A 24471-nucleotide genomic window follows, 5' to 3' on the forward strand; every position below is an offset into this window, starting at 1 on the left:
ATCAAAAAAGCTCACTATAAATCAGTGTCCATCCTCCCACACCAGAAGTTACTAGGTACATACTTTGACCTCCCTGTGGAGTTTGCCCGATGTTTAACATGGCCTGTGTGGTCTAGGGCACCTCCATTTATATTGACAGATGGTTTGAATCCTGTCAGGTCTTTCCTGGAGTTATGATCTTGGTTTGTTAAGTTGGCAATTTCTTCCTGGAAAAGAAACATCAAATCAATCTTTGATACAAATTATATCTGGATTACTTAATCTCAAAAACAGAAAAATATTAATTAGTTCCAGGTTAGGAAACAACAAAGCACATGACTTAGAAATTCATTATCAAAACATATTTAAAAATAAATTTCTCTTTTTCAGGTAGGATTACCTTTCAGCTCTCTCTTCATCATAACATCTATCAATTCTCCTACATCCCAGGACACTTAAGCCTAATTTACAGGCTTGGCAACAATCTCATCCTCATTCCAACCTCATTACTCAACTAAAATCACTTTTTTTGAAAGTTAACAATTATCTTTTCTTTTTAACCCCGATCTCCTCTTTTAGAATCAATTCTAAAACAGAAGAGCAGCAAGGGCTAGGCAACTGAAGGTAAGTAACTTGTCTAGGCTCACAAAGCTAGGAAGTATCTGAAACCAGATATGAACACCAGTGACCTCTTAATTGCCAAATCCAGTGGCTTTTTCTTAGTCTTCATCTTTCTCCATCTGATCTGCTGTATGACACTGTTGGCTAACCTCTTCTATATATTCTGTTTTCTGGATATTCATGACATTTCTCTCTCTTCTCATTCATTTCCTACCTGACAATTCCTTCTCAGTTTCCTTTGCTAGATCACCATCTTTATCACAACCTAACTATGGGTGTTTCCAATGGTTCTGTCTTGGGTTCTCTTTTCTTCTTCCACTTTCTCAATAACCTTATTTCCTCCCATGGTTTTAACTGTTGGCTCTATTCAGGTGACTTCCAGATCTATAGATTCAGTCTTAAGTCTCTTCCCTGAGGGCCTGTATCACCAATTATTTACTGAATATTTCAAATTGGATGTCCTGGAGACAACTAATTCAACATTTCAAAAACTGAACACTTGTTATCTTCCTTTCTATCCCCAAATTCTCCTTTCTTCCAAATGCCCTGATTTCAGTTGAAGAGACCTCCATACTTCAAGTTGTCTAGGCTCATAACTTTGATATTATCTGAAATACTTCATTCTCCTTCACCCCATATATCCAATCAGTTGCTAAATCTTCTTGTTTCTACTTAAATAAAAACTCTTGCTTCTGACTCATTCTGCTATTCACAGAACCACCACCTTAGTTAAGATCCTCATCAGTTTTGGCCTAGATTACTGAAATGGCCTTTTAATTAGTCTTCCTGACTCCAGCTTCTTACCACCCTACTCTATCCGCCAAAGTAATTTCCCTTAAACACAGATCTGATCATGTAACTAACCTATCCAATCCACTTTAGTGACTTCTTATTGCCTCTAGGATCAAATATAAATTCCTCTTTTTAATGTTTAAAGCCTTGCACAAAGTATCCCCAACCTATATTTGGATAATAATTATTAATATTAATATAAGCATTTATATATTGCATTTTGTCTCATAACAATTCTGGGAAGTAAGGGCTACTATACTCATTTTACAAATGAAGAAGGTTCCCCTCCCATATTCTGATCTAGCTAAGCTAGACTTCTTCCTCTTCTTCATATATGACACCCCATCTCTTGTCTCTGGGCCTTTGCAATGGCAGTCCCAAATGTCAAGAATGACCTCTCTTCCTTCCTCCACAGAATCCCTCTCATCTTTTAAGATGTAGCTAAAGTACAACCTTTTTCATGAAATTTCCCCAATCCCTCCAACTGCTAGTGTCCCTTTCAAAATACCCTCCATGTAATGACTTTGTGTACATTTGTATTTATTCACTTTATATTTATGTTGTACATATCTTTATATATATTTATCTACTTCAATAGAATGTAAACTCACTGTGAGAACTGACTACTTCACTCATTGTTAGGTAGGTTCTTAACAAATATTTGTTAATTTAACTGTTTTCTTCTGGAGGGACCAATCTGACTCCTAGGCCAAGAAAACATAGAGACCCACAGATCATAACTCCTGCAGCTCAAGTTACCTTTGGTACCTCCCTAATTTCATATCTTTATCCTAACAATTCAATTCTCCCTTATATCCCAACAATTTGTTCAGGGTTCTTCCTAAAGTTCACTGCTGTGATCACTTCTCCCACTTTAGCTCGTCTATTTATCAAAATATTACAGTCTCTGACTACAGTTACCAACCCTCAATCAAGTATTAAGAACAAAAGGGTTATCCAGGAAGAAATGAAAGGAATGAGAATTCATATAACTGTTGATGGACATAAAATATATTTGTATAGAACATTTTTGGATATATTATTTCATATGATCTTGACAATATCCCTATTAAATAGTAAGGTTTGGCATTATTTGAATTTGGACACACGAAAAATAAAACAGAGTAGTAGTTAAATAACATACCAGAGTCGCAAAGGGATTGAGAAGTACAGCCTAGGTTCTCTCTTCCTTTTAGGTCAATGCTCACCTCAATATATGAATTAATTACATTTATAGTTATTGTATGTTTTATAAATATATATATGTATAATATGGTATATTATAAAAATAACTATTTTGTTATTTAACTACTTAAGTTTATAGCTATTGTCCCCTCAAAGTGTTCTTCCATAGTAGCATACAGAATAAACTACATTCTCTCCAGATCTGCCAAACATGCTTAACTTATAAATCATAAAACTCTAAACCTTATTACTGTTTCCAAATAAAGTTAAGCGTTTTCGAGGCTCTAGAGCCTGAGACATCACCTCTTATCTTTACTAGTGAGAAAACTGAAGTCTGAAGAAATAAAATAATTTGGCATGTGTTATACAAGAAGTAGGCAGGAGACTGGGATATTCTGCTCTAAATCCAGGACTTGGCTCTAAATCTACCATTACTCCATACTGGCCTTCTGAAAAACCAAAAATATGTTTTTGGTAGGTCAGACTAGGTAAGACTCAGTCAATCAAGGGCACTAGGGATGTTTAACCAGGAAAAGAGAAGACTAATAGGGCAAGATAGCTGTCTTCAAGTATTTAAAGGGCTATCATGGGAAAGAGGAATTAGAAACTTGTTTCCTTTGGTTCCAGAGGGAAGACTTCTGAGTAATGAGGGGGCAGAAGGGAATTGCAGAGATGCAGATTTGGGTTTGACAAAAAAGAAAAACTTACCAGTTTTTAATCTACCAGTTAGGACTAAGCAAAAGTGGAATGGAGAGAGAGAGGCAGTGGGTGTTCTCTTGCTTAAATGTCTTCAAGCAAAGGCTAGAGGACTATTTCTGAGAAATCCTATAAAAGTAATTCTTGATAAGATAATTTATCTTAATATATAAGATATATATAAGATATAAGATATCTTAATATATTTTAGTAGTGGGGTAGAGGGCCTCTGAAGCCCATTCCAATTCTGACATAAGATCAGAGGTCTAGAGTTGGAAGAGGTCATGTTTGATTTCCTTTTTAAAATTACACATAATGTTACTGATATCACCTGGGATAAACAAAAATAAGAGAGAAGCTTCTATTAATGGCAAATCTTAATTTAAATCTATTATTTTGTACCAGGAATTAACAGAAAAGATAACTTTTAGTACCTGTTTTGCCATTTCTTTCCTTTTCTTCTCTTCTCTTTTCTCTTCCTTCCTTCTCTGAATTTCATGAAGGATTTCACGTTGCTGAAATAAATCATAATGATATCAAGTCTCATCAAGATAAATGAAATTTAAGAAACAACAAAAAACATTTTTTGATAAGTTTAATAATTCAAATCATCTCCTGAGAAGACCTAAACCTTGAGTGCTGTTAGTATTCAATGTATGTAGACCTATTTTCTTGGCCATTATAGCTCACTTACAGAGAACTACAAAATTTATTATAGAACAAACAAATCATGAACACTAACCTTGATATTGCTCAAATACTTAGGAAAACTGCTGTGACAGATCAATTCACCACAAGACTCTACCAGCCAGCATTTATCACCTCCCAAATGGTGTAAAATCTAACAAAAGTACAATTATCTACAAAATAAGGTATAGAATCTTCTTTAAATAAGGGGTATCATTATTACTATTATTCAATATTTGCTAGAAATGCTAGCAATAGCAGTAAGAGAAGAAAAAGAATTGAAGGAATTAAAATAGGCAACGAAGAAACAAAACTATCACTCTTTGTGGATAATGTGATGATATACCTGAAGAATCCTAGAGAATCAACTAAAAACTAGTTGGAATAATGAACAACTTTAGCAAAGTTGTAGGGTATAAAATAAATCCACATAAATCATCAGCATTTCTATAAATTATCAACAAAGTCCAAATGGATAAAGGAAAAGACATTGCTGACTATCACTATATTGTACAGAGGTTTAACTGACAGAAAATAATTATTACAATCACGCCAAAGGAACATAGTCTTTCTCAGCCAGCCAACATCTCAACTTCTTGTAAAGTAGAGAGACAGTAGCCAATAGCAACATCAGTTTAGAATTAAAAACTCATTTATGAAATATCAAGGGGGATAGTAGTAGGCTATGGGCACTCTCAGCTCATACAATAGTAAGAATAGGAGAGAAAAATGTCGGTGAAAAGTTTAGAAATCTAACTAGATTAAAAACCCCAATAAGCAGATAAAAATAAAAAAACTGATAATGTTTTTATAAAGACCTATTTTTCATCATCTATGTCAGTGTAACTACCATCACACACATTTGGTCTCTCACCTCAGTCCCTGAAATGCTATGTAAGGAAGGAGAAATAAGACTTAGAATAATTCTGAGAAACATAGTTGGGCTAGACCAAGTAAAGATAGAAGATAGTTGTGCTGAAGGCAACAGAATTTTGAAGGCATCAAAGGATTATTATTTTTTTTTTAGCCTTTACTTTCTGTCTTAGTAAGAAGGGTAAGAGCTAGGTAGATGAGTTAAGTGATTTAACATTAGGAAGCTCTTGAGGCCAGATTTGATGCCAGGTCCTCCCAACTCTGGGCCTAGTGCTCAATTCACTGTGCTACCTAAGCTGCCCCTAGGGATTAATTTTCAATTACTTAAAAGAAGGAAGACATTAAATAGAAGGGGAAAAATCATTTAGTACATTATTATCAAAAAGGACAATTAAGAGGATATCCCTAATTATTAACATATATTGATCTCGTTTCTATAAAATCATTGAGAATAATTTCATGTTGAGATCACATGATGAATATAATTCTGATGACAACTACAAAAACAATCAGTGCATTGTCACAAATTATTTTAAATAGTAGACTACACCTCTCTAGTCTACTAAATGATTAGACAATATAGAAAATATTAAATACCACAGTTTATATTTATTTTAAGAGAAAGAATTTGACTTGGACAAAATGCAGCCCTACAGATTCTCCTCCAACAAGATGTCTCTCATTCAGGCATATATTAAGATCTTATAGCCAGAGATATAATTTTGCTCAAAGATTTCCTGTTGATATCAAGTGAAGCATAAAACAGAGAAATTTATCTCTGCCACTGTCATGAAGGATAAGCTCCATTGAGTTCATATGGAATAAGGATTTCCTATTGGTAGACATTAAGATCCTCCGGATGCTCCTGTTTCAGAAGGTATTAGAACTGACTAAAGAAGCTTTTCTTTATATCAGAACTTTTCTCTATACCCTTGAGAAAAGCTCACGGCCCTTAAGCAGTCAGTCAATCTCAGAGGCAAAAGAAATACTTATCCCACAAAGAATTATCATATTCTTAACGTGATAAACTGATTTTCAGAAGTGTCCTTAAAATGCCATACTTATTTGTGCATTTGCTGATGTTTTAAAATAAGTTAATAAAGACTTTTCTAGAGGATCAGGGAGAAGTGAAAATAATTCACACACTTACTCTTCATGAACCTCCCTAATTACTTGGCTGTTTTGAAGAATTGCTAGGCTAGGTCATTTCCCAAATGAGCAACTTCTGCTAGGACCCTCTTCTCCTGGGTCAGCTTAACCTCACTACAGACATTCTGTGGCTATTGTGAGAATGGGAAATTTTTGTCTCAGGTATAATGATGGTCAGCAGTAGATTCCTATGAAACTGGCTATAATCAGAAAGACTACAGCAAGTCTGGGAGATATGCTGTAGTTGAGCCAGAAAGTACCAAGGAGCTGGGAGTAGAGGAAGGAGGAGGAAAGAACAGGCTAAGTTAATTTTTCCCATTAATGTCAGGGAATCCAGTCAAGTTATATCTGACTCTGAGAAACCTAGTTATAAGGTGTGAAGATGGGATTAACTCTCCCCTATTTATTCTTTAGATTTTAGCCACCAGGAATGTATACGCCCCCACTTAATCCTTAAATTGGGGAGGGGAACGTCTATGACCCACATGTGCTAGGGAGTGACAAATCAAAAACAACTTAACTGCCCCCTGGGGAGTCCGAAGCAAAGATAAAGCTACCATTGGTCCATGTAAAGTGGAAGGTAGACACATGAAGTGACGCAAAGAACTGTCTTTAAATATGGTTATAACTTCCTGTGAGGAGGTTTTTCGAATTTGGCCTTGGAGGAGCTTGGGCTTGAGATCTCAGACTGCTTCCCTTTGGACTGCCACATGGGTGAGTAAGAAGGCTGACTCCCTTTCCTTGGCTTTTCTGGAGGCACTACCCTCCTGAGAGGCCCCTCGTCTTGGAGGAGGCCTCCTGACTAGAAGCCTTGTTTAATTAACCTCTGTGCCCCCTTTGCTGGGGCCACTGAAGCCTTGCCTGGTTCGGACTAGGCCAGAGTAACTATCTCTCTCTTCTCTCTCTCTCTCTCTCTCATTTTCCTTGCATTCACTCTTTCCATTTGTAAATAAACTACCATAAAAGTCATTCTGACTTGAATTCAGAATTAAGTGATTAATTCCTGCTGACCAAACTCTTAAATATTCAGTCTAATCATAATTTTACCCTTTACAAAGAAGAATGAGAAAAACTACAAAGATGCATAACCCTAAAAGCATGCACAACCTATTGTATTTCATCATTGCAGAAAATATATGAAACAGAACCTCTCTTACCACCTGCTCCTCTTTTTGCTTTGCTTCTAACAGTCGTTGCTGCTCTTCTTGGGCCTGTCTTTCCTGAAGCTTTTGCTGATTTTTTAGCATTTCTTCATGAAAAGACTTAGAAGGCGGTTTGTTATGTTCACTAAGGAATGATTGTACATGGTCTGCCAGTTCAAATATCATCACCTACAAATATGAACCAAAATGAAACTTAATTGACATAGAATTCAAAGCAGTGGCCTGAACAGCATAAAAAACATAATGGTTAACAATAATAATCACAACAAAAAAAGTAAGATACAATGGACAATCAAATGACTGCTTACCCAATGCCATTTTAATAAGACACTTTCTGAATTATGATTCTAACATATTAAACAAGAAGCAAATCATATGAGGGAAACACTTTAAAAGCTGTTGCTATTAAGACAAATTACTACTAGCATATAATAAATTCCTTACTTTTACTTTCCAAGCATATTTATTTCATTGACATTTTCTACACAGTAAAATTAAAGCAAAGATTTTTTAAAAAAGGTTTCACAAAATTAGAACATGTTGTTTTGAAATACTAGTTAGTTCCCAAGAAACACCACCATTGCCCTCCAAAATTAAAAAAAATAATAAAGGCAAACTCTTATATGGTCTTAGTGATTGCCATTGATAATAAAAACTGCATTTTTTAGACTGTTAGTAGAAAGAGTGCTTTTAGCATTAGTCATTTGGAATTGACACTGCCCACAGGATTTGACCTGAATTTTGTCTTTTTTTTTATATTATTGTTATTGTGCACAGTGGTCTTAAGACTTCTCTTTTTTCTTCTTCTTTTCTTTTAATAACCTGAAAAGGTCTACATCTTTCAAGTGTATTGATAATGCCTTTGCAGAAAATAAATGCTGTTAAAAGCAGAATGGTCATCTCTTTTACTGTAAGCCTGACCTCGGACACTGAAAATATTCTGTAGGTGTAGGCTAGCACACAAAGACCTCACTCTCTGTCTACTGGGAATGAGGCCAATAGGAAGGCGGATCAGATATTTCAAAAGGATTTCATTTTCAGTGCTGATGGGGTCTTCATAGACTTAAAGAAAAAGGATCCTTGCTGCCTTGGAGTGACTAATAAGCCAATTTGTTGCACAACAGGTGCCTGTAGATCTTACTTGAGCTGATGAGTTAGCAGAATTGTGAAACATTCTGGGAGCCCTTGTGGAAGAGAAAAATAATGGTGAGAATACAGCTTTTCACTGAGATATGGAAGAATCTTTTGTTGGGTTTCTTTCTCCTTATTTCTGCTAAAACAAAACACTTTGGCCATGGTCTCTCTATATTTTAAAGCCCTCTGAGTGAACATACAAGGCTGGGCTATGAATATGTCATATACAAAATTCCAGAAACCAGAAGAGCTAGTAGAGGGCACTCATTTTCATTTCTGTCTTTAAAAATACACACACAGGGGGCAGCTGGGTAGCTCAGTGGATTGAGAGTCAGGCCTAGAGACAGGAGGTCCTAGGTTCAAATCCAGCCTCAGACACTTCCCAGCTGTGTGACCCTGGGCAAGTCACTTGACCCCCATTGCCTACCCTTACCAATCTTCCACCTATAAGTCAATACACAGAAGTTAAGGGTTTAAAATTTAAAAAAAAATACACACACACACACATATACACACACACACTTAGAGGTAGTACTGATGAATACTCAAAAGTTGAAAGAACAAAGCAGTGTTAAAGAAGCAAGAGGATGACTTTCTATCCAGTCAAAGAGAGATGAATGATTTCCTAAAGAGAAGGAATCTGGAACTGAGAAATAAACTGGAACTGATTGTGAGGTCAACATGAGAGCAAAGAGAAGAGGAAACCTTTCTTCAAACATTTTTTAAAGGTTTTAAAAAATGGAAAAGGACAATGTTAAATTGGTAGTCTTAAGAAAGACTTTCAATTAAGTCAGACTTTGCTAGCGTATCTCATATTCAAAATTTTGTATTCACATACTAATTACATAGGCTTTCATTATTTAATAAAGAGGCTTTGTTATTACTTTTTTTTTTTAAGAAGGTATAATTTAGTGACTGAATCTAACTCTCAACCAGTGTCTATTTAGAAACACAGGACTTTACTGTAACCTACTTCACCTGCTAGCAATATAAGTATGTTGTAGGAGAAATGATGGTTTATTCACTGAGAACAAGTGACTTGCTTTGTGACACTAGTCTAATTCAATTAGTTATGATATAGCTCAGAAGGTTAATCATCTAGATTTATTCCAGTCCACAAAGGAGACAGTGTAGCACAAGACCTGGGTTAAATTCCTGCTTCTAACATGTTACATGTATAACTATACACAAGTCGCTGAGCCTCTCGGTGTCCCAGACAACTCTCTAAAAGATTAAAAAATTATAAGAGTTGTGCATTTGGGGCTCCTTACTCTAGTGAAACAATTAGTCTAACCTTCCCAATCTGCAACCCATCCCCCAAACACAAATACATACAACTAATTATCTAGAGGGGGAGATAAGAGGTGAAGAACAATTCCATGTACTCTATTCTCAAGGATTTTCTCCTGAAACCACAAGGCACTAGGAGACCTTGATGTAATTTATAAATGGGTTTCCACAAACTTCTACTATGGTATCTGGGAGGTAGTATGATGCAGCAGAAAAAGGACTGACTTTGGGAGTCAGATTACCTGAATCTGAATCCCAGCACAGCATTTATTATACATATGATCTGACCACAGGCGAATTATTTAACCTCTGTGAATTTTCTTATCTATAAAATGAAGGGATTAGTCTCTAAGGTCTTCTATCTTCTTTAATCAACAAAATACACCGTGCACAGGCAGAGTAAGCCAAGTTGACAGGATCAATAGACATGGGAGTGTCCTGGTCCTCTGAAACCATTATTTTGGGGAAAACCCTATGCTTCTTTGAAACACTTTCTTCTGCCTCCTTTTTCAACCCAATTCTATACCTAACTCATAAAAGTGTACCATATTTCAAAAAATAGATTTCTATCTCTGTGATCTGTGATAGAAAAAAAAATTCAAGCTGTATTGATAAAAATGTAGGCTGTGTGTAGCCCAATATATTTGCTGCTTAATGCATTTCTCAAAGGATTTGTATTCTATTCAATCAAAAATATTTTTAAAACTAAGTCATCAGACATTTTAAAAGCAAACCTGGTCTAATTACTCACAATCATAAGCATTTCAAACTTGAACACCTTTATTTTTCTGGTTTTTATTGGATGAAGGTATCAGGTTTATTATTAAGAAAATTCTCATTAACACATAAATATAAAGTTAGTATGAAGAATTCATTAAAAAATAATTTCCCTTCAACATTCTTCATAAAGTCAAGGACTCAATGGCAAATTATTCTACAAGAAAATAGAATTTTACAATTCAGATTCTTCTCTTGAACATTATTTACCCCCAAACAAATGCCTTTTTGGTCAACATAGGGATTGGGTATAAACAAATGAGAGTAATTGTATAAAACCTGAAAAAGCATTAAGAGTCAAAAGATCTAGGTTCTAGTCCTGGTCCTGTCATTATATCATAATGACATATCATCTCACTTCTGTACCTTAGTTTCACCATCTGTAAAGCATAGTTTGAACTCAATGACAACTAAGTTACTTCTCTGCTCTAAAATTACGTGTTTCTGGCTGGTTGGTTGTTTTTAAATACTCATTAATTCAGATCCTCTCCACCCCCACCCCCCAAAAAAGAGACCAACAAAAATAAGAACAATCACGATTGGTAACAAATAGGATATACAGTAACCAAATATACATACAACAAAAGGGCCCATAAATATGTGTCTGTTCTTTTCTGCCTAAGCAAGCTGATTTATCATCTCATTGCACTGGAAAGAGAAAAGACTGAATGTGCTTGTATTCAAGGAAATGCACTCAAGAGCTCCTATAGATAAATCCTTGAATATTTGTTCCTGATTTAGAATGCTTTTGACCACTACTCATTTTCTTTTCAAAGCTGTTCCCTCTTCAATATATTTTCATTTCTTCTGATTATATATTTCTTAGAAGCTACAATAAAATGCTAATATATTTTCAGTACTTATTAATTTTTTCTTTCTTTAAAAAAAGAATGTATCTTCAAGTTAAAGGCCTAATGCATATGGAATAGCTTCAAAGGAAGATCAGATGGACAAGAGCTAATATTTGAAAAATGAACATGAATCCAAGGATCTAGAGCAGTGATTCCAAAAGTGGGCGCTACCGCCCTGTGGTGGGTACTACAGCGATCCAGGGGGACAGTGATGGCCACAGGTGTATTTATCTTTCCTATTAATTGATATTAAAATTTTTAAAAATTAATTTCCAGGGGGCTATGCAATATTTTTTCTGGAAAGGGGGCAGTAGGCCTTTGGGAACCACTGATCTAGAGGGATACCTAAAACTGAATTTTCCAGCTTGATGCAAGAGTCCTAAGTAACTAGAAAAAGCTAATGGAATAATTTATTTTGATTTTACTTCCTCTTCAGGAATGTTCTAGAGTAATGCAACATTTACCTGATTTACCCCCATAACATTCAAATACAACTTGAATTTGCAGGACTTTAGAGTTAGAATAGACCTTAGAGATCAACTTCTGATTATGTTATAACATATAAATTAAGTTTTGTCATTTTATTGAACCTTTAGTTGACTTAAGCAATAAACCTGCCTTTAATAAATGAAACTTTGAGACCTCAAGGTTTTCCAATTTAGTACTTGCTTATTAGCTAATAGTTATTTTTCTTTCTTTATGAAGACTATAATAAATAAGATCCTCCAGGGTAAAAGTTTAAAAGGGAAAGAAAGGAGTCTCTATTAACTAAAAAGAACTGAAGAAAAGAAATGCCTAAACTCCTTGTTTACCATGCATCCAAAAACCACGAGTTTTACCCTCCCTAGTATTGTGGTCATGACACATTTGCAGAACTTTAAATACATGGACTTCTATGTTCAGGGAAATGCTAAGGAAGTCAATACTGGGTTTCTCTCAGGTAAACGATCACAGAATCTCATTGTTGGAAAGAACCTCAGAGGCCATTTAGTCCAACCTATACTTGAACAAGAATTTTCTATATAGCTGACAATCTGTCATTCAATTTGAAGACCTGTAATGACAAGGAACATATCTTTTGAGGTAGGTTACTTTGCTTTTGGATAGTTCTAATTATTAACAAGTTTTTCCTTTCCTATATTAAGCCAATATGCTTCTTTAAAACTTTAACTTAATGTTAGCAATGCTCCTACTCCTGCCTAAGGTGGTCAAAAACAGAATCATGGATTTTGAACTGGAAGAGTCCTCAGAGACCACTGGTTCCAACCTCTTCAATTTATACATAAAGATACTGAAGCAAAGACAGCAACATTCACTTGCCTGTAGCCACAGAGGGAGTAAACAACTATAGAAAAATTTGAACTCAGGGGGTCTGATTTCAGGTTAAGTGTTCATTCCACACTGTCTCCCTAAAGCAGAACCAGTAAGAATTCTCTTCCATATGAAAACAGCTATGATATCTCCCATAAAATCTTCTCTTCTTTAAGCTAAACATTCCCAAATCCTTCAAATGATCCCCTTATGTCCTGAACTTAAAGTTCTTCACCATCCTTATTGATGTACTCCAGATATACTCTGACATACCTCTCCCTGTCCCTAAAATGTGGTATCCCAGAAAAGAACAGAATATTTCAAAGGCGTTTTTTGGGGAAAGAAAACGGCAACTCTCTACCATCCTAATCTTGGAATCTTTATAGTTTTAAAAGCAATCTAATATAACAATCGCTTTCTTGGCTGTTATATCACACTGTTGACACCTATTAAACTTGCAGGCCACTAAAACTCCAGATTTTTGTCTAACCAAGCCTGTTTACCCTTATTTTTTATTATACTGTTCGGGTAGGGAAGTGATATTGGAATGTACTATGAGTAAATGAGAAGGGAACTTGTTATGAAATGACCTTTCCCTCACTGTTGGTGGAAGATAAATATGGTTATTACTATAATGTATACATTATATTGTAAAATTATAAGGCTTTCAGTAAATATAGGTCTTTTGGGAAAGGTGTGATCCTTGACTCATCAATCTAAACCCTAGAGAAATGGGTAGAAACCACAGCATGTCTGAGACAAATCAGCAATGTTTGACTCAACCTATCTGCTATTTCTCTTGTACAGTCTTACAAATGTATTGGATTAAAGGCACATATTTGGTGAGAAGGGCAAGAAGCACCAGTTTTGAAGCAGAAAAAGATTTATAGTTAGATTAGGGCCTAAACAGAATGAATATATGTGGTTTAACCTGTAAATCAGAATCAACTTCAGGCAGAAAAACCATTAAGTGCCACCAGGCATTAAAGTACCCACTCTATTTCTTTTTTCTTTTTTTCTTTTCTTTTTTTTTTACCCTTGTACTTTGGTGTATTGTCTCATAGGTGGAAGAGTGGTAAGGGTGGGCAATGGGGGTCAAGTGACTTGCCCAGGGTCACACAGCTGGGAAGTGGCTGAAGCCGGGTTTGAATCTAGGACCTCCTGCCTCTAGGCCTGACTCTCACTCCACTGAGCTACCCAGCTGCTCCCCCCCCCCCCCGACTCTATTTCTTGCAGGAGATCTGCAAGCTAAAAGTAGCAGGTTCAAGGGGAAAGAGCCCTACTCTGTTCTACCCTCTGAGGTTGTTTTGTGCTTCTCTTTCTTCAGGCTGAGACTAAGTTAGTGGGAAAATGGGTTCACAGCTAAGCAGAACTGGAAGCAAATTCTTTTGTGAAGAGCTCCCCAAAACAAATCAAGGAAATTCTGAAAAAATCAAGATTTTTCAGTGTTGAAATTATAGCTAAGATTTTGTTGTGGCAAGATAAAAGGTTGATCATATTTCCAAAGTTTCTAAAGTGAACACTCAAAGATGTCATCAGTGATTGTAGTACCATTCACTGGATGAAAAAGTCCTTAATAAAATAAAATAAAAGTCCTATTTAGTGGATAACATCTCCAAGATCAACTAGTCAAATTTACATCAAAAGTACTAATGATTTCACTTTAGAGTCTTGCCATGGGACATTTGAAGCTAAACATTTCAGACTAAAATGGACCTAACGAACTAAGGAAAAACTTAGTATAAGGTAAGTTCTACCAAATGCTATATGAAGCCACTGCTTTGAGTTTTTCAATGACATTCATTGTAACAGTTTTAAAAAAAATTTTAGATCTTACCTCTCCACAATGTTCTTTGGCTAATTTTTCCAGATTGGCCTTTAATGAATTGACACTTTCATTTGACAAACCTTTTGCATTCCTTAGTTCTATTTCTGGGACACTGGAAAACAAAAATTTTATTTCAGAACTCAGTATTTACTACATCAATATCACTGGGTTAATAATACATACTCTTCAAGTTCCATAAGAACTTCACTGTGCTCCATCACTATTATCATATAAATCTATCTAAATGATCTCTTGTATACAGTTAATAATGTAAAAAAAAAAAGCAGAGGAGAAATGGGAAAGGACCTGTTTGTACAAAAGTATTTATAGTTGCACTTTTTTGTGGTGGCAAAAAATTGGAATCCAAAGGGATGTCCCTCCACTGGGGAATGGCTGAACAAATTATGCTATATGACTATAATGGAATACTACGGTGCTATAAGGAAGGATGATATCAGAAAGAACTGGAAAGACCTACATGAACTGATACAGAGTGAAATAAGCAGAACCAGGAGAACACTATACACATTAACTGAAATATAATGGGATGATCAAATGTAATAGACTTTGCTACTAAGAGCAATACAATGATTCAGGACAATTCTAAGAGACTTATGACAAAGAATGCTATTCACTTCCAGAGAAAGAACTGTTGGAGTAGAAATGCAGATGAAAGCATATGATGTATCATTTGTTTGAGTATATGATTTGGGGTTTGTAATAATTAAAAATAATGGAGACTAAGAGTAAAAGGAGAAGTAATATTTTAATTAGGGCCATCATGGTAAAATAAAGAAATGACCAGGCACCTGGCTAAGATCTATTTCAAAAACGCCGCCATCAGCCATTTACCTTTCGTACCTTCTCCTATGTACCGAAGAGAGAAGTCCCAAGCCCGACCTCCCAATTTAAGCCAAGCTCCACCATGGTACACATCATCATGTCAGAAACCGGAAACCCATTGAATCATGGAAAATGTAGTTTCAAAGTCCCCCAATTGTCCATAGGAAGTCTGTCACACATCTAAGTATTCCAAGGCTCAAGTGAGCCTCAAATACCTCTCAATGGAACCCCCAAAATTCCAAATAACACATTTATTCTAGATCCTTCTGATGGGAAAAGCAGGATAAAACATAGGGATTAACATCAAGCATACAGGAGCTCTCCTGGCTTCCTGTTTTAAATATATATATTTAAAACAGGAAGAATTGTTGTCATATATACATATGACAACAATTCTTCACAATAAATATATAAAACCTTATCATTTATACAGAAGGGTACTAGGCATCTAAAATCAAATTCTAAAGACCTCTTCTAAAATTTAAATTTAAATTCTCAAGGCATTAAAATCTCCAAGTTTGTACACAATTATCAAGATAGAATAAAAACTTAAGATGTGCTCTTATAGTTGAGATGGAAAATCCAATGGCTTATTTAAAACTTAAAAATGTGCAGAAGTGACTCAAACTGGCTGAAGCAGCTTCCGAGGTAATAGGCAGGCAAAACCAAACTGCTATCAGCAAAAACACGACAATTAAAGCCATTTTCCCCTTTCCCTGAAAAACAGCCACGTGGCTGGGGAGAACAGGGAGAAGAGAAAAAATGGAACCAAAAACTCCAAAACGGCAAGAGCAGGTCTATACCTCTGGAGAAGATTTTAAATACTCTCAGGCTATCTGAAAAATTTATTTACATGTCCAATGTGGTTACCATGACTATAATAATTAAAAATAATGGAGACAGAGTAAAAGGAGAAGTAATGTTTAATTAGGGCTATCCTGGTAAAATAAAGAAATGACCAGGCACCTGGCTAAGATCTATTTCAAAATCACCGCCATCAACCATTTACCTTCTGTACCTTCTCCTATGTACCAAAGAAAGAAGTTCCTAGCCCGACCTCCCAATTTGAGCCACGCTTCACCTTGGTACACATCATCACATGAGAAACCGGAAACCCATTGAATCATGGAAAATGTAGTTTCAAAGTTCCCCAAATGTCCACAGGAAGTCTGTCACACATCTAAGTATTCCAAGGCTCAAATGAGCCTGAAATACCTCTCAATGGAATCCCCAAAATTACAAATAACACAGGTTTTGGTTTTATAAGATTACTCTCTTACAAAAATGAATAACATGGAAATATGTTTTGAGTGATAATACGTGTTGTAAGGGTTAAATTATGGGTTTTGACAAAATAAGAGAGCAGCTTTTAATAATTTAAATTAATGAGAAACAAAGTGAGTAAAGCAGTTTAATAAAAAACACCTTTGTTTAATTTAAGAAAGTAGAACAGCCCGGGTTAAGATGGCAGCAGAGTAAAAAGCAGCTGCTTAACCTCTCCTAACCCACACATATAGGACTCCTCAAGAGGACATAAAAACAAATCCAGACGAACAATGGGACCCCACAACAGGGTGCAGCATTGAACGTACGTGGGATCGGGGCATTTCCATGCTATAAGGGGGCGAAATAGCTCTCACTAAAATGCGAGCTAAGCAGCCTCCTCCTCCCCCACACCACCTACATGGCCAAAGCCAGCACACAAGAGTTAGAGAACAAGTTTGGGGCACCCATTATGTCCTTCGCAGCTACCTGGGATCACCAGGGCCTGCTCCTGAGAGCAGCGAGACTTAAGACCCCAAGAGGCTAAAGAACATGCAGACTTTGAACACAGACCTTGAGCGGAAGCACGGACACAGGGGCAGATGCGGATCCTGAGCGCAGGCACGGACCTTGGGTGGGGACCCAGTGCAGAGGGGTGCATGACTGTGGAAGCAATGCCCTGAGACTGTTAAAGGGAGCTTCAGGCAGAGGAACAAACAAGGGGACCACCACGAAGCTTGACCGTGAGAACAACTAGACCTGAGACCTCAGGAGCCTAAAGAGCGCAGACAGGCCCTGGGCGTGAGGATAAAGCTGAAAGGGCGCTGGGCTAACAATGGCAAGCCAGACACAAGAACCCCAGAATAGAAAGATCCATAAGTAATCTTTAACACTCGACAACTTTTACACAGAAAAATCCAGACAACAGAGCAAACAGCAGAGGAGAACAAACAAGTAACCATATCCAAACCTTCCCAAAAAAAATGAAAACTGGTCACAAGCTCTTGAAGAGTTCAAATTTGAGATTATGAGAAAGATGAAAGGGATCTGGAAAGAAAATAACAGTTTAAAAGGCAGAATTTCACAACTGTAAAGTGAGGCTCAGAAATCAAATGAATTGATAAGCAAAATGAAGACTAGAAATGGCCAACTAGAAGCCCTGAAGAACCAAACAGTCCAGACTGAAAAGGAAAACCAAAAGATTATAGCTGAAAACCAGGCTCTAAAGGCTAGAATTGGGCAATTTGAAAAAGATGCCGTCAAATCAAAAGAATCGATGAGCAAATTGGAAACCAAAATCAAACAGCTGGAAAACAGGATAGACCAAATCGAAAAGGATAATCAAAAGAGTATAGCAGAAAACCAGTCTCTAAAAACAAGATTTGGACAAGTAGTAGCCAATGATCTCTCAAGATAGCAAGAACAAATAAAGCAAAGTCAAAAGACTGATAAAATAGAAGGAATCATGAAATATCTCAATAAAAAATTGACAGATCAAGAAAAAAGGTCTAGAAGAGATAATGTGAGAATCTTTGGTCTTCCTGAAAAAGCAGAAATTAATAGAGATTTGGACTCCATACTAAAAGAAATTATTCAGCAAAACTGCCCTGAAGTTCTACAACAAGAGGGCAATATAGACATTGAAAGGATCCATAGATCACCCTCTACACTAAACCCTGAAAAGACAACCCCCAGGAATATAATAGCCAAATTCAAGAGCTTCCAAGTAAAAGAAAAAAATTTTACAAGAAGCCAGAAAGAGACAATTCAAATATCAAGGAGCACCAATCAGGACCACACAGGATCTGGCAGCCTCCACGCTAAAAGACCTCAAGGCTTAGAATATGATATTCAGAAAGGCAAGAGAACTGAGTCTACAACCAAGGATCACCTACCCATCAAAACTAACTATATACTTCCAGGGGAAAGTTTGGGCATTCAACAAGATAAAAGATTTCCAAGTATTTGCACAGAAAAGACCAGGGCTAAATGGAAAGTTCGATATCCAACCACAAAAACCAAGAGAAACGTGAAAAGATAAATAAGAAACAGAGGGGAAAGAAAGGAAACTCTTATTTTTAAATTTGCCTCTTTAAGGGCTTCAATAAGATCTAATTATTTGTATTCCTATATGGAGAAATGTTATGTGTAATTCTCTGTAGTGAACTCTATCCACTATTATAGTAATTAGAAGAATTATTCACAGGGAGAGGTTGGAGTACTAAATGGTCTAAGATGATATGGGGGTGGATGGGACAGAGGGGGGTGAATAGTAGATGGCACCAAGAGAAACTTGAATGAATAAGAAAAAAAGGATATTCTATTACACACAAAGAGGGCATGGGAAGGGGAGGGGATGAATACTATTATAAGAAGGAGAGGAAGAGAGCATTAAGAGATAATATTTAAACCTTGCTCTCAGTGGAATTAACCCTGAGAGGGAAGAGTAGCTATATATACTCTATCTAACCCTACTGAGAAAGTCAGAAATAAGTCTTGATTGATGAAACATGTTAAAACCAGGGGAAATGTGCATCGGCTATGGGGGATGGGGAGTGGTAGGAGGTCAGGCGGTGAAGGGGAAAGTAAGAACATGAATCATGTAACCATGAAAACTTTTCTAAAAAATAAAAATTATTTAAAAAAAGAAAGAAGTACAGATAGAAAGCTAGAAAAGAGGAAAGAGAGATTACTAATCTTATACCCTATAAATATACCAAAAATTCCTAATACTACCTCTACCTGTCTTCTGAGGACAATTTCTTCTGCCTGGAAAATACTAGGCTTCATCTAACCTACTCTATCTATAAATTATTCACTAACTACTGTAAGAAGTGGGGTGATTAGGAGGTTTGGGGTGTAGTTGGTAACCCATAGAAAGATGTATAAGGGCCACTCCTCCCTCTCAGCCTCCCCTCCTTACTGGGAGACAAAATGGGATTTCCTGAGAAACTCGTGCTGGGATAGTGGGGTTAAAGAAATGTTGTCCCTTCAAGGGGAAATGACTGTAATCCCAATAAGATGTTGGTGCTAGTCAGCACACACAGAAGCTTCTGCTTATTTCCCTACTGGAAGGGTCAGGCTTAAAATGGAGGTCAGCCTGCCTTCCTTCCACAACCCCCTTCACTCTGCCTCCCACCGAAAGAATACACACTGATCTGACTAAAGAACCTAATGGGTTTATTTTAGGGAACAGGTAACAAAGGAATTGGAGATTGGGTTCACAGGAAAGAGGGTGCAAAGGGCAATTTCCCTAAGTCCCTTCAGTCCTTGACTATGTTAGGTACCCACAGAGATATTGATACTCTGTGTTCCCCAAACACAGCTTCACTATCCCAAACCCAAGATAATATTGCTATAGTTAAGATTTGTTATTAAAACTCAGAAGGAATATTGAGGGGCAATGCCCAAGGCGAAATGGGGTCCAGGGATCAGCTATCCATAGAAGTCCAAGAGTACTTCATGAAACAGTATGGATCAGGAGAAATAGTAAATCTTCTTTGTGAGTATGAGGAAAACCTCCCAAGATCACTTTGAGGGTCACATTGCCAAAAAAACAAAAACAAAAACAAAAAAAAAAAAAAACACCTCCCACCTTGGCTAAAACTCCCAAAGCCCATTCAGATGGCTCCTCAATCCCAGAAGTCCTTGCTCCTATCAACTGTCACTGGATCTCCCTCCTCTGTGTTCTGTCTTTCAAGGTTCCAAAATGCCTGGCTTTGCCTTGTAATCTTACACTACTTAACCCCCTAAAATAATGGATAGCCACCACTTACTCACTCCTTTAATAAGTTTTCTATAGCAGCCCAAACTGTCAGTAGCCAACTGACAGCAGATCCTTGCTTATAAGATAGACCTCCTACTCTCTAGAGATCCCAGAGGCAAAAAACCCTTCAAAGGCTTAAGCCAAAAGCCCTCTTAGTAAGCTCAGGTCTGCCTTTATATTCCAGCAACCAACCCCCAATGACCAACTCACCCCAGCAGTAAACTTCCCTACAACTCCCAGCCTTAACTCTCCACAACTGACTCTACTAACTGTCAGTAACTGACTCTCCTAACTGACAACAACTGACAGCCTACCATTTTCTCTCCCTCAGCAGGGGGGCTCCCCAGTTCCTACTTCCTGTCACTTGGCCCGGTTAATCCCTACACATCTCTATGGTAAGAGAATCTCCAAGTCCCCCGTTAAATTAAAGAATTTCTTTTTACAATGTATAACTTGATCCTTTAGGAGGCTAGTCTCCCCAATGGATCAGTTAAACATATCTAACTTATAGTTTTAAAAGTCTTCTAGTTACAAGTGCCTATAATATTATACTAATATAAAAGCTAAAGTAATAATAAGGAAAAGGGAAAGGAAAGAGAAAGAAAACAAAACCAGTGGTAGGTAGATGCATTGACAAAAAGCCAATTAAGGGGCAATCCCCTTTGGCATAAGAAATTTACTTTCATTAAATGCATTCAACCCCCTTCAATTCAATCAATACTTCTCACAGTTCACTTTAGATCTTCTGAAGCAGTATAGATTTCTTTATGGTTCTTCTTAAAACAGTTTGCTTTTATTGATTCAGGGATTTAACAAATTCTAAAATTACTCTCAAAAGATTTCAAATCTTGGATTTTACAAAATACAATTCCCAATTACAAATAATTATAAATTACAATTACAAAGAATACAATCCTAATTCTTAGAATTTATAAAAATTATAATCTATGGAAAATAAGAACCTGGAGATAGCAATTTAAATCTAACAGATACTATATAAAAAAGTATACAATCTAACAGATAACACATAAAAAAGTATATAATCAATTCCCCCTGAGATGGGTATTGACTAACATTTATCATTTACTTATTTTAACTTTTTGCTATAGTCCTATAAAAGTATAATAATAATAACCATTTCTAAAAAGAATACATGCCAGTACACATATTTAAAACAAAATACAAATTCAATAATATAATATAAATTATACACTTACCCAATGGCTAATGGATATCTAAACTCATACTACTGCAAAATCAAAAAAAATATTAATACTGGTATCATGTGCTTCAAGAACAAGGAAAAATCAAATATTCTAAAAATAAAAAAAAAATTCCAGAGTTCAATGTCAGTGAAAATAGTGTCCAGTTGTCTCTGTAGTTTTATCTTTAATGCATGTGACAGGATATAGTCAATCAGTTTCAATGGAAGGTACTCATTTTATGTGGGAGCAATGTATCCACGAAGTCTTTTCTCCAATTTTTATAGCTGTTGGAGTGGTTAACAGTACTTGAAACAGACCTTCCCAGGCCAGCTGAGTTGCCCCTGTGCACTGAAAGTTCTTTATACGTACTTTGTCTCCTGGGTTAAGATTATGAAGGGAAAAGTCTATAGGTCCTGCTTATACTACAGCTCCAGATTCTTGAAGTTCTCTTAATTTTATTTGTATATCCTGTATATATGAAGCAATAGAAGTATCTCCCTCCTAGCAATGATGCATATGCTGGGGAAAAAGGCTTAGCTTGTATAAAGCATCTCAATGGTGAGATATGTAGATCTCCCCTGGGCCTTCTTCAAAGATACAATAGGGCTAGAGGAAGAATCTCAGGCAATTTTAAATGAATCTCAGTGCACAGTTTTCCAATCATGATCTTAAATTCTCTATTTATTCTTTAAACTTGGCCTGAGCTCTGGGGATGATACAGTACATGGAATTTAGGAGTTATCCCCAAACAGGAATATATTTGAGATAAAACTGAATCATTAAAATGAGTTTCCCTGTCTGAATCAATACATGCTGGCAGGCCAAAATGAGGTATAATTTCTTTTAAGAGCACTTTGGCAAAAAAAGCCACTGGGCTTCTGGCCATCTGGTCTACTATAACTAAACAGAATTTATAATGTCCAGCCTTTGGCATTGTAATAAAATCAATCTGTAGATGTTCAAAAGGTGTGTAAGCCAGGGACATCCACCAAAAGCTTTTCCACAAAAGGCATACTGGTTACATGCTTGAAAGGTAGAGCAGGCTGCACACACTTTAGAGGCTATGGTAGTTATACCAGGGGCTATCCATACTCTTTTTGCAGAGTCTACAATGTCTTGGGTTCCAAAATGACCATTCTTATGAATGGATTGAAATATTTGGTGATAAAAACTTCTAGGGAGTAGGGGTTTTCCTTCAGATGACACCCATACTCCATTATTTTGTTTTGCTTTGAATTTTTGTTTCTATTTTTGCATTTCCTTTTCATTATAAAGGATAAATCTGATTTATTACTAGTTGCCAAAGTTAGAATTAGTTCAGACCCTTGTAAAGCAGTGAGTTCTGCAGCAATATCTGCCTGTTGGTTCCCCCTAGAGACAGGTCAGTTCCACCTGTATGGGGAGAGCAATGTACAGCAGTCAGGGCTTCAGGTAGTTGAAGAGCAGAAAGAACTTCATTAATAATTTCTGCATTTAAGTTATTTTTCCCTAGCTAAAGTTAAAAATCACCTTTGAAGCTAAAGCTCCAAATGCATATCTGGAATCTGTGTGAATTGTTGCTTTCTTATCTTTTGCAATTATACAGGCATGCTTTAAATCTATGAGTTTTGCACCTTGAGCTCTTATATTTGAGGGCAGTGAAGCTGACCACACAGTGGAAAATTCTGTGACTTCAGCAGTTCCAGTGTAGCGTATGCCATCCCTCATAAAAGAACTATCAGTGAGTAAGACTAGATCTGGGTTGTCTAAAGGAGTGTCCAGAAGATTATTTCAAGATTTTTCAGCCATGGACACTAAATATTCACAATTGTGTAATGGTTCTCTTGTAACCGGTAAATCTAGAAGCAAGGAGGCAGGTTTAAGTGTTGTGCGGCATTTTAAGGTGATATTTTCATTGCCTAACACAGTTTCTTTGTATCTCACAAGTCTTTGGTTGGAAAATGCTTGTGTTCTCTGCGTTAGCAACAATGCTTCGATTTCATGCGGATACATTATTGTTAGTGGGCATCCTAATACTAAATTAGCAGATTTAGTTACTAATAAATCTATTGCCACTACACCTCTAAGATATGATGGTGCTCCTGAAGCTACTGGGTCCAGCTGGGCTGAGTAATAAGTAATTGGATGTTGAACAGGAGTTAAAATACCTGAAATTACCCTTCTCCATTTGTGTACATATAAAGTAAATGGCTTTTTGTAATCTGGGATGCCTAGAGCAGGAGCAGACAGGATAGCCTGTTTTAATTTGGAAAGAGCTGACAAGTGTTCCACCTCTAACCTAAGTGATTGAGTGACTGAATTTTTTGTCAGTGCTATAAGAGGTTTAGTGATTTCCCCATAGCAAGGAATCCACTGTCTACAAAACCCCATTGCTCCTAGAATTTCTCTCAACTGTTTTTTATTGGAGGGGGTGCTTAATTTTTTAATATCTTCGATGTGTTTAGGGGAAATGAAGTGGGCACCAGCAGTTAAAATAAACACTAAATACTCCACTTTGGAGAGACACCACTGAATGTTTGCCTTTGAGATCTTCTGGTCTCTCTTATATAGTTCCAAAAGAAGATGTTTGCTATCTTCTTAGCATGCTGTGGCATTTGGTGAGACCAAGAGTAAATCATCTACAAAGTGTATCAAACGGCTCTCCTTAAACTTAATATTTTCTAAATCTTGTGTTAAAATCTGTGAAAATAAAGTGGGACTTTGTACATACCCTTGAGGCAAATGACACCACATCCATTGAGAACCTTCCCAGGTGAAGGCAAATATATTTCTGTAATCTTCATGAATGGGTATTGAGAAAAATGCTGAACATAAATCCCCTACCATAAAATATATAGCTGTGCTAAGAATAGAGGAGATAATTGTCGTTGGGCTTGGAATCACAGTATGTCTTTTGATGACATAATTATTTACAGTCCTTAAATTTTGTTCAAATTGATAGGTTTTACATTTACATCTAATTTTGGTCTTTGAACAGGCAAGATACACGTATTATATTCAGATTTACATGGAATTATTATTTTTTGTTCAGTTAAAGAATTTATCACTGAGGTAATTG

General features: G+C 36.4%; 1 protein-coding gene across 1 annotated transcript in view; it reads right to left on the reverse strand.

Moving 5' to 3' along the window:
* The window catches only part of EIF2AK4 (eukaryotic translation initiation factor 2 alpha kinase 4), a 133747-nt gene that overhangs the window by 78003 nt on the left and 31273 nt on the right, over positions 1-24471 (reverse strand). Inside the window, exons 3-6 of the mRNA XM_044665134.1 lie at positions 14346-14448; positions 7140-7313; positions 3708-3788; positions 64-206 (exon numbers count right to left, since the gene is read on the reverse strand). Coding sequence (XP_044521069.1) covers positions 64-206; positions 3708-3788; positions 7140-7313; positions 14346-14448 — 501 coding nt within the window. The remainder of the gene's footprint in view (positions 1-63; positions 207-3707; positions 3789-7139; positions 7314-14345; positions 14449-24471) is intronic.

The sequence above is a fragment of the Gracilinanus agilis genome, chromosome 2 (genome assembly GCF_016433145.1).
Source record: "Gracilinanus agilis isolate LMUSP501 chromosome 2, AgileGrace, whole genome shotgun sequence".
Classification (NCBI taxonomy): Eukaryota; Metazoa; Chordata; class Mammalia; order Didelphimorphia; family Didelphidae; genus Gracilinanus; species Gracilinanus agilis.